The 13,955-nt window shown below is 43.9% G+C and overlaps 1 protein-coding gene across 3 annotated transcripts in view; it reads right to left on the minus strand.

The window, feature by feature from the left end:
* LOC102376284 (nucleolar RNA helicase 2) overlaps positions 1-13,955 on the minus strand; it is a 32,492-nt gene that overhangs the window by 16,898 nt on the left and 1,639 nt on the right. For all 3 annotated transcript variants that reach the window (XM_025203551.1, XM_006023142.3, XM_025203552.1), the window contains exons 2-7: positions 12,587-12,662; positions 10,295-10,473; positions 6,792-6,909; positions 3,034-3,219; positions 1,881-2,026; positions 1,265-1,414 (exon numbers count right to left, since the gene is read on the minus strand). In XM_025203551.1, the coding sequence (XP_025059336.1) occupies positions 1,265-1,414; positions 1,881-2,026; positions 3,034-3,219; positions 6,792-6,909; positions 10,295-10,473; positions 12,587-12,662 (855 nt within the window). The remainder of the gene's footprint in view (positions 1-1,264; positions 1,415-1,880; positions 2,027-3,033; positions 3,220-6,791; positions 6,910-10,294; positions 10,474-12,586; positions 12,663-13,955) is intronic.

Raw genomic sequence — 13,955 nt, forward strand, 5'->3', positions numbered from 1 at the left:
CCACCCTGGCCACTAGCCCCTGTGCTGTGCCTGATGCTGGAGGTGGAACTGGAGCTGCTATGGCATGGGACACAGTGGCAGCTGCTCCAGCTGTAGTACAGAGCACACAGTGAGATCAGGAGCTGAAGCTGCTATGGCAGCTTCCTCATGACCCCATCTGAGTCTGAGTGCAGCCAGGAACACAAGGGGAGTTTGATACCCCTCTTTTAAAAGGATGATCTATAAAGGGAATGGATGTATAGTTCATCAACAAGCTTAGCTATCAAGATATTAATGACTACATATTTGTGTCCCCTTTTCTTACTTGCCAAGACCAGAGTTTTGCATTTCTCTGCAACAGATTATATCACAGATAACATCAACAGGAACACAGAATAAGGCTCCATGCTGAGGATTTAGCTATTAGTGAGGTCATCCAATAGTGCAGAAGAAACACCCTTCTGAACAGAAATGTGGTGGGTAAAAGTTTCTTCCTTTCCCCTAAAAGCACAAGAATATACTGTTTTCTAGTCTCAAAATAATCTATCTGATCAAGTAAGAACATTGACAGTCACACAATGATCTGGACTAAGATCAAGGGATCTACTACTGTAATACTAGCTAGTATTTGGCACAGATATCATGGTGACTTGCTAGTGTACCGTCTTCCCACACCCCAAACTTAGTATCAAGTGCCTTCAGTTAGCCTCAGGCTTCATAAGTCTCAGAAATAAGAACCAAAAGCTACATTGTATGTGGAATTTGCAACTGGGGGGGATTATTTGAACTCCTTGAGAGAGGAGACAACGGTACTAATAAAGCAGACACATCTCTCGTCAATTTTTAAAATGTATACCTCAGTCACTGACTTAAACTATCATAGGGCAGAAATTGCCATCATGCTATCTCCTAGTAATTGCTAGTCTGCAAATATGTAATCATCACTGGTATCCCAGAACTGACAGAGAAAAAGACAGATTTAACTTGTAAAAGTTTCACCTCATGTCTATGTTTTATCCAAGGAAAAACTATATCCTTAACACCACCACCACTATCAGTCTTTGTCCAATCCAAATAGGAGCAAAGAAGGGACGCCCAACATTACACATATGCAATGGTTTACCCAGTGGACTGATCTTGTGGGTGCCTTTTGGGTAACTTATACCAAAATTCTGAATCAATGACAACTCAAAAGATGCTTGCAGATTTAGTGAGGATAGGTTGGTTACTACCCCTATGTCGAAAGGGGCAACACACTATCTTAGTAAGATAGCAGACAACATACCTGTTTAATTGAGGCATTAAGAGCCAGTTCATTTGCCTCCTTTTTGGTCTCACAAAAGACTATGGTCCGTCCATGACTCCCACTGTAGACCTGAATGACATCCCCAATAACTGCTTCTTTTTGAGTCCAGTGGCATTCTATAGCCAAATGCTGTCAGAGACACAATCTGGTATTCAGCTTGTATTAAAAACACTTAAATTACAGCTTTAGAAGTGTACAATTGAAAGGGTAGAATTTAAAAATAGAACACTGTTATAAAGATGGTTTTCCTTGAGCATGAAATTCTGAATAATGGAAAAATCATATTACTAAAACATGGATGGCAAAACAATAACGTGTGGATCACTTCTGTCCAAAAGGATAAAACTAAAATCAAATTAAAATAAGCATGGGCAAAATAAGTGTACTGCAAACAAGTTTCCCCAGGTAGGGAATTCACAGATCTTCCCTGAAACAAGATCATGCATGATCTAGAGTTGCATGAAAATTTTTATGAAGCAGATGAGCAGAATTCACAGATCAACTCTAAAATGTGTGAATTTTCAAATTCAGTCCTTAAAAAGCAAATAAAATACACCTATTACAGAAAACATGCTGTATTAACAACATTACTTACTTCTACAGTTGTAGCTGCTTTTTGAGTCCTCTTCCCAATTAGGTCAATCTGTTCATATCGGGATTTCATGTATTTCTTAGCCACATCATACACCCAATTTGGGCAAGTGGCAGAAAACAGGAGCGTCTGAGGGTTATCTTCTGAATCTTAAACATACAACAACCCATTTAAAAATCTTAGTATCTAAATCCTAGGGGATCACATTAGCTCAAGGGGAAAATATTAAGGCCTAAACTCAGTTACTTAAAATATGAAAGACTACAGAAATCATTCAGACTTTGGAAGTCTATGGATGGAAAACTATGGGAAAATATCCTCATAATAGTATTATGTTTTCTCTACTGCTTTCCTCTTCCCAATCTTCTCAAATGGTCACATTTGAGCCAACCTTCAAATGAGCAGAATTGAACACACCTCCGTTTGGAGTGAACAATACCCATGTTACCAAAGACAAGGGTCTATTACTTGAGGAACACGGAGCATTTTTGCCTTTATCCTCATCTCAAAGTTACAACCCCTTTGTTCAATAAGAAATACAACTCCATTTATTTATAATATGTCTGAACTAGGTCACTATACCAACCCTGAAATACATGATTTTAAAAGCTAAACTATTATTAGTATCTCTTCTTTTAAACAGCAAAAAAACCCCCAAAACTCAAAAAACGTTAGCAAAATCCACTCAAGAGACACCATTAATAAAAAGCTATTTCAATGTTCATAAACAAAGCATGTTTGTGCTAATCCCAATACAAGAAAGTAAAAAATAAAATACAAAATGCCCAACCCTTCAGAGGAAAGATTTATCTTCACTATTAAAGAGGAAGAAGCCTCCAATGTTCTTGCCTGGGAGTTCCAACCATTCATTATTTCAGCTTAGGAAAGGGTGCCAGGGAAAGTTGCTTACTTTCCACTAGCAGATGGATTTCAAGCAGGTTGGCATCTTCTCTATTCTGAAGAATCTGTGAATGACTTCTAGTTTGATATCAAATTACCCAGACAGATATCTATGGTAGGTTTTTCCTAGCACTCTTCTTCATCCCACACCCACCTCAGTTTACAGGTTTTAGAAATTCTAATTCAACTGTCTGATTTTAGTGGACTAATTATTATTACTATATTCCCAACTACTTGCTTCAAAGTCTGAAATTACCCTTTTTGTACGCAACTCGTAAAATGTCCTCCACTTGTTCAGCAAATCCCATGTCCAACATTTGGTCAACTTCATCCAAAACAACATGCTTAAGTTTGCAAAGTTCCAGCTTGCCATTCTGAAGGTGGTCTTTGATTCGACCTGGGGTCCCTACCAAGATGTCAATGCCGCTTCTAATTAAGTCAACTGAAAACAGCAAGATAGGAAAGGACAGGACATTTAGATACCAGCAATTTCAGTTAGAGTGAAGAACATGACAACTTTATTTTATTACACTGGTACTACTACACTAATACACAATCTGTACGACAGACTAATACGGACACCTGAAAAATAAAGGAAAAGCTCATGAAATTGTGTGTCATAAAAGTTTGTTTTCTTTTTACTTTATTTGGGAAATAAACAAAAATATCAGAAGAAGAAGAAGAGAATGAAAAAAAAAGATGACAAAAGGGTAGGCAGCAGCTTCAATGATCTTATTGCAGAAGATTTTTTCCTCCATTCCCAAACTAAACTCTGGTTGCCTTTAAAGTATGACAGCCAGTGACCCCATGCTTCAGGGCTCTTCTGGTAACCAGATAGAGCGGCGGTAGCAGACAAAGTATGGCCCGTGGGCCACATCCAGCACACCAGGCCATTCTATCCAGCCGGCGGGGCCCCTAAAATTTTTAGAAAATTCATAGATTTCATAGACATCAGGGCTGGAAGGGACCTCAGAAGATCATCGAGTCCAGCCCCCTGCCCAAAGGGAAGGAAGTCAGCTGGGGTCATAGGATCCCAGCAAGATAAGCATCCAGTTTGCTCTTGAAGGTGTTCAATGTAGGCACTTGAACCACCTCCGGTGGCAGGCTGTTCCAGACCTTGGGGGCTCGGACAGTAAAGAAATTCTTCCTTATGTCCAGCCTGAAACGGTCTTGTAGTAGTTTATGACCGTTCGACCTAGTCGTCATCCCTTGGGGCACTCTGGTGAACAAATGTTCCCCCAGATACTGGTGGTCACCCCTGATAAACTTATAGGTGGCCATCAGATTGCCCCTGAGCCTGCGCTTTTCCAGGCTAAAGAGCCCCATGGCTCTCAACCTGTCATCGTAGGGTCTGCTTCCCTGACCTCTGATCATGCGCGTGGCTCTTCTCCGGACTCTCCCAAGCTTCTCCACATCCTTTTTGAATTGTGGAGCCCAAAACTGGATGCAGTACTACAGCTGCGGCTTCACCAAGGCCGAGTACAAGGGAAGAATGACGTCCCGGGATTTGCTTGAGAAGCATCTATGGATACAAGCCAGCGTTTTGGTCGCTTTACTAGCTGCAGTATTGCATTGCAGGCTCATGTTCATCTTGTGGTCAATGATGACCCCCAAGTCTCTTTCTTGCATAGTGTTGGCCAACATAAAAATTGCAAGACTTGGCAGCCCAGAACTGTGACAAAGGTCTAGCAGCATACAATGGATTAGCAGGGCACAACTGCAGAAAAATCCGCAGCATCCTTATAGGCTCGGCAGTGTTATGTGAAACTTTATAGTTTCATAGTTGTTAGGGGCTGGACTGGACCTTACAGATCATTGGGTCCAGCCCCCCTGCATGTGGGCAGGAAAGACTGCTGGGACCAAATGATCCCAGCAAGATGGGCATCAAGACTTTTTTGAAGATCACCTGGGTGAGTGACTGTACCACCTCTGGGAGGAGCCTGATCCAAACACTTGGCATTTGGCTTGTAAAGAAGTTTTTGTAGAAGGAAATGAGATTGGCCAAGCAAGACCTACCCACGACAAACCCGTGCTGGCTATCCCTTAAGATGTTGGCGTCGGCCAGTCCATTAAGGATGGCCTCTTTAATAAACTTTTCTAAGATCTTCCCCGGGATAGAAGTCAGGCTGACGGGCCTATAGTTAGCCAGATCCATATTCATAAAATGAATATTTATCTGCCCCAGCAAGCTGTCAAACCTGACAAGAGACAGGGGCAGTAGGACCCAGAGGGAACCCCAGCAGGACTGAACAGCCCAGCCTTGCCCCCACCCCAGGTATTTCATTCCCTTCCTGCCCCTGCCCTGCTCCAGCACCAGGTGGCTGCCAGCTGCAGCTGCATTGCTGAACTGGGAGCAGGGGGCCGTGCATGCATGCGTAGGCAGGGAGAGCGCGTGCTTGTGTTCATAGGCCGAGTCCCACATGCACATCCCACTATACACATGCACCCACACCCCCTCTCGCATTGACATACATGCAGACCCCCCCACATCCCCTCACACACCCCAGGCACCCATCCCCCACAAACCCCATATGCACCCACACTCCACATATCCACACTCACACCCACATGCTCTCACCCCACACCCACAGCCCCCCCAACAAACCTATACCCACCCCCCACAATATACAAGAGTAAGACTACATTTTAAGCTATTGTGCAATCATCTCTATGTACACTACACAAACACATGTAAATAAAGACAAAAATATTTTTTGAAACCAAATTAATGAATGTTGTAAACGTTTCCTTTTTAGAATATAATTAGGTATTTTTCTGGTTCCGAGATGGCAAAACCTCTTGCTGAAAGGAGTATTTCCAGGGGCAAGGGGAGGGACTCCTCATGGCAAAGGTCAGGGGGGCAGGATTTCTGGTCACAAGATGGTGACCAGGGACAGGGCTACCCATGCAGCCCTCAACAGCTTGCTGAAACTCAGCAAGCAGCCCTCCAACTGAAATAACTGCCCGCCCCTGAGATAGAACCTGGAAGGAATCCCTCCTCATTTAATGCTACTGTCTTGGGCAGAGGGAAGGAGAGGGGACCTGGTGTCACCTTTCTCTGAGACACTGAACACAGCTAAAGCCGAGTACTTTTGACTGAGGTACACCACTGATCCCTACTCTCTGCGACTATGAATCCCAGCTATGATATACAGTCCACTGACAGTGAAGGGCCTTATCAGTGATCACATTAATTATCCTTATTTATGATCATCAAGATATCAACTGAGTGATCTATCAATAGAACTTTTCCTCTGCTTTTTGTTTTTTTAACAAAAAATGTTTGTCTACAACTAAAAACAGTAGCAAAAAATCCATTGATAGCATAAAGATGTAGTGTTTTCTACTTATAGATTTACTTTACAAAAATTTCAAATGTGTTATTTACAAAATATCAGACCCAGCACTGTGTTTCCATATAGCCATATATTATTCATTCCAACATCTTCTCTTTAGCACCCTAATTTTGTGACTGAAGCTCCAAACCTGTGAGAAAGGCAGGAAGCCATGCATTTTACTAAAGACCCTCTTGTTTTTCTATCATAAAAAGATCCAAATTAAGACACAGGGGGCATTTTTACACATACAGGTTCATGCTCTGACATGCCAGGGAGCAGACTTGATTAATCGAGTCTGCTCTGTACATGAGCTGATGTGCACATACAATTGCATGCAATGTAGTGCAAAGTGGCAAAATGCACATCAGCATGCAGAAAATGGCAGCAGCATGCTTGAGCTAAAAGCATCTGCAATGTGTTTTAATTCAAAAGCGTGCCACTGCCATTTTCTGCATGCTGATACACATTTTGCCACTTACACACCTGCATGCAATGCAGCACTGCACACTTTAAAAAAAGCACCTGGCACTGCAGCACAAGCTTGTGTACAAATGCCCAGAGAGTCTCCCTCAGAAGTTGGAAAGACTGATTAAAATAATCTATTTGAAGACAGACAACTGTATTTCTCAACCACATTAGTCAATCTGCATTTTACTCAGTCACAAGTCTCACTTACTTTGCCCATTATACGAAGTTCCTCCATAAAAGCAAGCAACAGTGAGTTTCCTTGTGATGTCCTTAAAGTCGTTGGCTACCTGGTTTGCCAGCTCTCTGGTTGGGGTAAGAACTAGCACCTAGGCAGGAGGAAACAGTTAAAACAGACACACCCTCTCTTGACTTTTACTGAGAAGGTGTAAGAAGCTTCCAAAATTAGGTCTATATATTTACATTTCTCTTATAATAGTGTTACAGGTTTGAACCAAGTGGTATTTAAACACAAAACCACAGAAACATTCAAGATTCTTGTGCCTTCACCAAATCATAATGAAGTCACTTCTTGTTCAGCTAAAACATTGCTACCTTTGAGGGAAGTGACAGCACAACCCATTTCAAATGTGATAAATAACATTCACTTACCCATTTCAAACTGTGGCTCTTCAAGATGTTATCCAAATGGATTCCACTCCAGATGAGCACATGAGTGCAGGACTGGAGTCTCTGAATACCAGTGTCTACTGGGACTATTCATATACCTATAATGCTGCCTCACGCTCTGTATCAGGACATACAAAGTAGAGTTGCTCTAACAGTCCCTCAGTCCCTTGCAAAAAATCCTGCACCCTCCAAAAACAGGAATGAAGAGTGGATTGTATGACCCACCCTGACATCCTGAAGAACCAGAGTTCCCATAAAGCAAGTAACCATTGTGTCAATGAGGATCCCACCATAGGTGATGGGCAAGAAGTGTCCCAATTGGATGGTGGATCTGAAGCATTTTAAACATACGTAATTTAAGCAAATCCATAGCTGCATTCCTAACCTGATATCTGACTTAGCTGTTAGATCAAGGGCATAATGCTTAAAGGCACTGAATTCAGCAAGTTCTTCCATACTGGCACTTCACAAATTTTCAAATACCTTAATATTTCTTCAGACGTAGGAAACACTGCTTGTATTTTGTACAGTAAGCTTGGATATTTGGAACCACTACCAAAAGATCAGGGTTTTAGGAAAGCCCTGTAACAAAATGGCCCCTAAAGGCTCGATATAGCCATAAACAGGCAAGACAGCCTGAAAGATGTTTTCTGACCAGTTGTATACCCACCTTGGAGTAATTTCATTTAGACAATATTTTCTTTGTTTCACTATAACAATGTCATGTGGAACCGCATCAAAAGCCTTCCTGAAGTCAAGATACCTACTGCTTTCCCCCATCCAGTAAGCTAGGTAGTTATGTTGAAGAAGAAAATTAGTTTGACATCTGTTCTTGACAAATGAATACTGGCAGCTGCTCATCACTTCATTACCCTTAAGAAACCTACAAACTGATTTAATAATCTGTTCTAGTAACATTGTAGTATCAAAGTTAGGCTGCATGATCTTCTTCTGGCCCACTACCCGTAACCAATGTTAGGTTAAGTTTCCCTCTCACTGACCCGCCACCATTTCTCGAAAATAACTGTTAGAGGTGGCTGTTCAGAGGTGGCTTCAGCTAGTACCATTAGTACTCTAGGGTAAATGTTATACACCCCACGAATTTGAACACAGGTAGACCTAAAAGTTGATAAAGGGAAGAATTTTTCCTTCATCCTTTTCTTAATATTGTTAAGCATTGAGTAAAAACTGAACTGTTGCACAGACTGAAGCAAGGCCCTTTTTCAGCTTTCCCTATAATATCTGTTGTTTTTTTTCACCTCTCCAGTAGCTAGCAGACCTATACTTACTTTAGGCCCCCTCTACACATTACAAGTATTGCACAATTACCCATTTAATTAAGCAATTACCTTAAGACCAGCTACATATGCAAAGTAGCTATCACGCCATAAAAGCTCCAACCAGCTATACAGTTAGACCTTTAAAATGTGTACTTAACTTTATAGCTGGTTGCTATCAAGCGTTAAAATCTGTATGTGTAGCAGGGTCTCTCCTGCAGGAGCCCCGTCAGCTGAAAGGGATCCCAGCCTCAGAGGCCATGCCCAGCTGGGGCTGCGAGTCCTGCAACTAAAGGGATTCTCAGCCCCAGCAGCTGCTGACTCTGGGTCCCAGCATCTCACAGAAGCAGACACTGGATGCCAGATCCCAGTTGGGTCCCAACCCCTGGGGGCATGGATGCCCTGGGGATGCATGAAACCCCTAGGCCTGGAGAATTGCAACAGCCACGATCCCTCAGTCCCAGGGGTGCATGGGACACCTCTGTGACTGGGAGCCCTTCAACTGAGGGGGCTCCCATCTGTGGAAGCTTGCTTCTTGCCGGTGCAGAAAAAGCCTGGGATCAGGCTCCCCCTGCACTGGTAATAATGCACAGTGGAATCTAATGCATGATGCACATAATTGCACCTCCTGCCATGCACGCGTAGCATGGCATGAAGTGCAATTAGTGCGAATAATGAATTAGATCCCATCAGGTCTTTTTACCTGTACACATACAGGGGGGTCTTAGTCTTTCCCTTGCTTTAAATACATTTAAAAGAACCTTTGCTTGCTGCCTTCTCTCTCATTTTAGTTGCAAATTATTGTGTGTGTAAACCTTTCTAGTTTGTCCCCACATGCTTATGCTATTCCTAGGTTAAGTGCAGTTTCTTCCAGTGGGATGTCCACCAATACCATGAATGACTGATACACTTTGACACTGGTACTTGTACAGTTGATGACACTAGTGAAACTGATACCAGTACATTTTGAGCTATTATTACCAAGACTACAGCTGGTTCCACTTGACTACTACTTGTTTCTGAATGGGCCTTAATGGGCTTATTCCAAAAGGACTGCTTCAGCCTCCCTCTGTGGATACTAAGCTGTACCTGGAGCTTGTGCTTCTCTGTTCAGACATCCTTTACTGGTTCTGAACTTGGTGTCAAGGCTCTTTTCTCAACACTTATAAGTCGCTGCCATTGGTTTTTATTGTCATGTCCCTGCTGCAAAGGCACAAATTTCTTCTGTACCAGCTGGTTCGCAAGCAAGTTTCTTCAAGGTCCAAAGTGACCTTGGACTGCTCTAACAAGCAGAGGCTAATAAAAGGATCCCACAATCAAATTCATAAAGAGAAGCAGCCAACTATATGCCAGTCTGATACATGTCTACATGGTTTGTACAAAAGTTACCTGCTCTGGCAGTCTGTCAAAAGAATCAGAAGATAAGATGAACAGGGTTTGTAGCCCAAGGATTTCAAATCAACCATCAGGGAAAAGGGACTTAATGGCCCTGCACAGGGACACATGTATGGGTTCCAAACTACAGGTGGCAAACACTAAGTAGAAGCAGGTTGGATACCTCCAGTTTCAACTGTGAAAACAATGCAGCTGCCCTGCCCTTTTGGCATTCACGTGGAACGCAAGGAGCCACAGTGTACATTTGCAGCCCCAAACACTGCTGTTCAAAAGGCTCCAGTCTCAAATGCATTTTGCACCTGCAGCAGGATCCACACTGACACAGGCTTGAAGAAAACTGGAATCAACGTGACAAAGAAACATAGTAAGCATGATCTCAGAATATGGTAACTCTCATGTAACGTGCTGTTACCTTTGGACTCCGGCCTCTTCTTCTCTCCTGGGTGTCTCCTTGAAGCTTTTCAATCAAAGGAATAGCAAAAGAGAATGTTTTTCCAGTTCCAGTCCATGCTTGAGCTATAACATCTTTGCCGTCATATATAGGATAGAAGGTCTTTACTTGCACAGGAAACAGGTATGATACACCTCGAGCTGAGGGGGGAAAAAAGTTGCAATGAGTTCATGAGTACAACTACACGAACTTCAACAGAACATCACATGCCAGCTCCAGGAAACAACACAAAAACACAAACAGCAACACATCACTGTCTTCACCACTTTACTTAATCTTAAAATCCAGTTCCAAAACTGCTCTTAATTTACAGGCAGTCCTGAGACTTACGACACAATTGGTTCCTGAAAAGTTTGTGTTAAGTCGAAACGTTGCAACTCAGGAACAATTTTCCCATAGGAACAGTGTTACAAATGGGGGACTGGTTCCATTACCATGGTTGGTCAATACTGCATGCAGCTGGTAAGTGGTGGAGTGGGGGGCAGAGCAATACTCCCCACAGTGAGGGAAGGGCTAGAGCAACGGCTGCCCAGCCAAGGCCAGGCAGGCTCAGGCAAGTGGGGGTGTGATGGCTCCCACCACTGTGCACTGCTCATCTGGCAGCTCGACCAGCAGTTTCCATTGCTGGCCCAGGAGGGCACGTGGGGGGGGGGGTGTGTGGCCCCAGACCTGCCTGGGGTGGGGCAGGCGGGGCCAGGGCTGCACCAGGCTGCACTCTGGGCAGGCGGCAGAGGCTATGGCAAATTTTCAGGTGGCTGCAGCACCCCCACCCCCACCATTGCTCCTGTTCCAATCTAGGGGCATATGCCCCCTGCATGCTGTCAAAGCTGCAGCTCTCCCAGGGGGCGCAGGGAGGAGGGGCGGCTCCTGCCACTGCAAGCTGCTTATCCGGAGGCAACACAACAGCTCCGCTCCGTGCCCATCCTGCCCTGGCTGGGTGAGCAGTGGGAGGGCATGTGCCCTGGAACAGGGCAAGGCAGGCATCAAACATGGCGAGGGCTGCAGCCACCTGAAAATGCACCGTAGCCCCCGCCATCCTCCTGGAGTGCAGCCCTGGCCCCGCCAGCCCCACTCTGTGCAGATCCAGGGGCACACATTTCCCCATGCCCTGCCGGAACAGTGGCAGGGACAGCAGACTGCCAGTTGAGCTGCCAGATGACCAGCGCACAGTGGCAGGAGCCACCGCACCCCTCCTGCCCCCCGCACCCACCCAGCCCTGGCTGGGCAGCACCTGTCCCAGCCCCTCCCTCACCATGGGAGGCGTTGATCTACACCCCCACAGCCCTTCCACCATTTACCAGCTGCACACAGTATGTCATAAAGACTAAACCCATGTCGGAATGTTAAAACGGAGTGTCACTTTATAAACGTCATAAGCAACGTTCGTCGCAACTCAAAAAGTCATAAATCGAGGACTGCCTGTACTTCAAACTATTTTCTGTTGTTGCATCCTCAGAAATATTGTTTCCTACTTCCCCACCCAACAGCTCTCCCTCACCAAAAAATGGAAACTTAATTCTGTCATCCAATTTACACTTTACTCTCCATCCATTCTTTCATCCTTGAGTAGATTGCTTGCTCTAAGTAGCATCTGAAAGCTACCTCCTTTGTTTTTTAGTTTATGAATCATTTGTTATAAAATGTTGTTATATAAAGATATTACACATATTTTGTTATTAGTTTGTTAGTATTAGAGTTACAATTTTTAGTCCAACTACAGTGGAATTTTATCCCACTACCAAAATAATTAGGTTTTAAACCTATGTACCTTGATATTTTGTCATTTGGAATCTAACATAAAGAACAGACTGATGAGAACTATATAAACATATCAATTTAATAAGACGAGGTGGTCAACCTGTGAAATGCATGTCACAAGTGGCACAGGCAGCCTCTAGCATGCAGCAGATCAAGGAGGGCACAGACAGCAGAGCAGCAGATATAGCAGGAAGCAGACAGCTGAGCAGCAGCCCAGGCAGGGAATAGAATCGGGTTGCACTCAGGGAGGGTACAGGCCTAATTTATGGCATGCTTGCCAAAAAGTTGCCCTCCTCCCTCTTCCCCACTGTAATAAAGTATGCTTGATATAGGCTCTCCGTTTGCTACTGTAGTAAACTTAATGTCATTGTCCACCTACACACAGCAGTAGGGACACATTCGGTCCCACTGCTTATTACACTTTCCTCAAACTGAAAAAGAACGAAAGATACTTCTTTACTGCCAGTTATACTGCGTGAACACAAGAAAAATTACCTCGAAGGAGTTCAATAGTCTCTTTAGAGATATAAAAATTGGAGAAAGCACCGTCTTTCTGTTCTGTAGTCAATTCCTGTTAAGTTAAAACAAAGATTGTATACCAGTATTAATCACCACCATTCTGCAGACAAGAAGAGGAGAAAAGTGTTAGCTGTTTACCCCAGGCAGTTCAGACTGCCACAGGAGAACTGACAGCTCAAGGTCCTAAAAGCCCGTTCTGGTTTTCTATTTCCTTGTGATCTGCATGTGATTTACAACCTGAAGTAAGCAGTCCCATCTTCAGTACCTAATGTATTTAAATGACTATAAGAATTTACACATACACTAAACAAATAGTGGAAGTCTTAGCTAATTCAGAAGGTGCTGATTTAAAAAACAAAAACAAAAAAACCCAACAACAATTCACATTGAACTAGTGGAAATTACATGAACTGAAATGCACAAAACCTAGGTCTAATTTCCAGCATCAGTTTCTAAGTTCTTGAATAAGTATAGCACAGGTACACTGCAGCAGGACCTCTAGTAGGATGGGAAAAAAAATCATAAGCAATAGAGAAAATAAACAGGGACGAATATTTTTTCCACCATTCCAAAGAAGCTTCCAGTAGTATTCTTCTAATGTTATAAAAGCCTAAGTCTGTCCGTCTGTCATGCTTTACTCACACTCCAACTGGCTGACAGAAACAGCCAATCAAAGTGCTCCAAGAGTGGGGGAGCGCTGCTATGATTCAAAGCCGCGCCGAGGACTGGACAAATTCCAAAGCTGTGCCCAGGACCGGACAGTGCTGCTGGCCTCAGCTCCCCCACCCCGGTTTCTGCAAGAGGCAGAACAGCAGCAGCATGAGACTTTAGGTGGTGGCACTCCATCCCAGCCCCCTCCCCCTGTCATTCTTGACGGACAATTGGCTAGTCTTCTATATAGACAGACAAACTACAGACATGATACAGCAAATTTTTAACATAATCTGGATAAGTATTGTTCATTTTATGTAAGTCTTGTTCATCATATAGAATCCTGAAAGACAAGCTAAAAACACAAACATTCAGAGCAGTTAAAACTAAAGGTACACTGATACATCGGTCCGATATGGGATCAGCACAGATATAAAGAAAATTGGCTGCATCAGAAATCAGCCTGATGTGGCCAATAATGCGGCCGATAAATGGCCCGTGCATACACGCAGCCACAGCGCAGCATGAAGGTGGCAAGGAGCACAGCCTGGCAGCTTGAAGAGCTGCATGCAGCTGTTAAGTCTGTTGTGGTGGATGGGGAGGGAAGGGGTATGGGAGGGCAGATCAAGGCCCACTGTGGTAAGGGAGGAAGTAGGGCTGGGGCTGCCCAGCCAGGGCAGGATGGGGCACAGGC

Source organism: Alligator sinensis, unplaced genomic scaffold, assembly GCF_000455745.1.
Source record: "Alligator sinensis unplaced genomic scaffold, ASM45574v1 scaffold546_1, whole genome shotgun sequence".
Lineage (NCBI taxonomy): Eukaryota > Metazoa > Chordata > Crocodylia > Alligatoridae > Alligator > Alligator sinensis.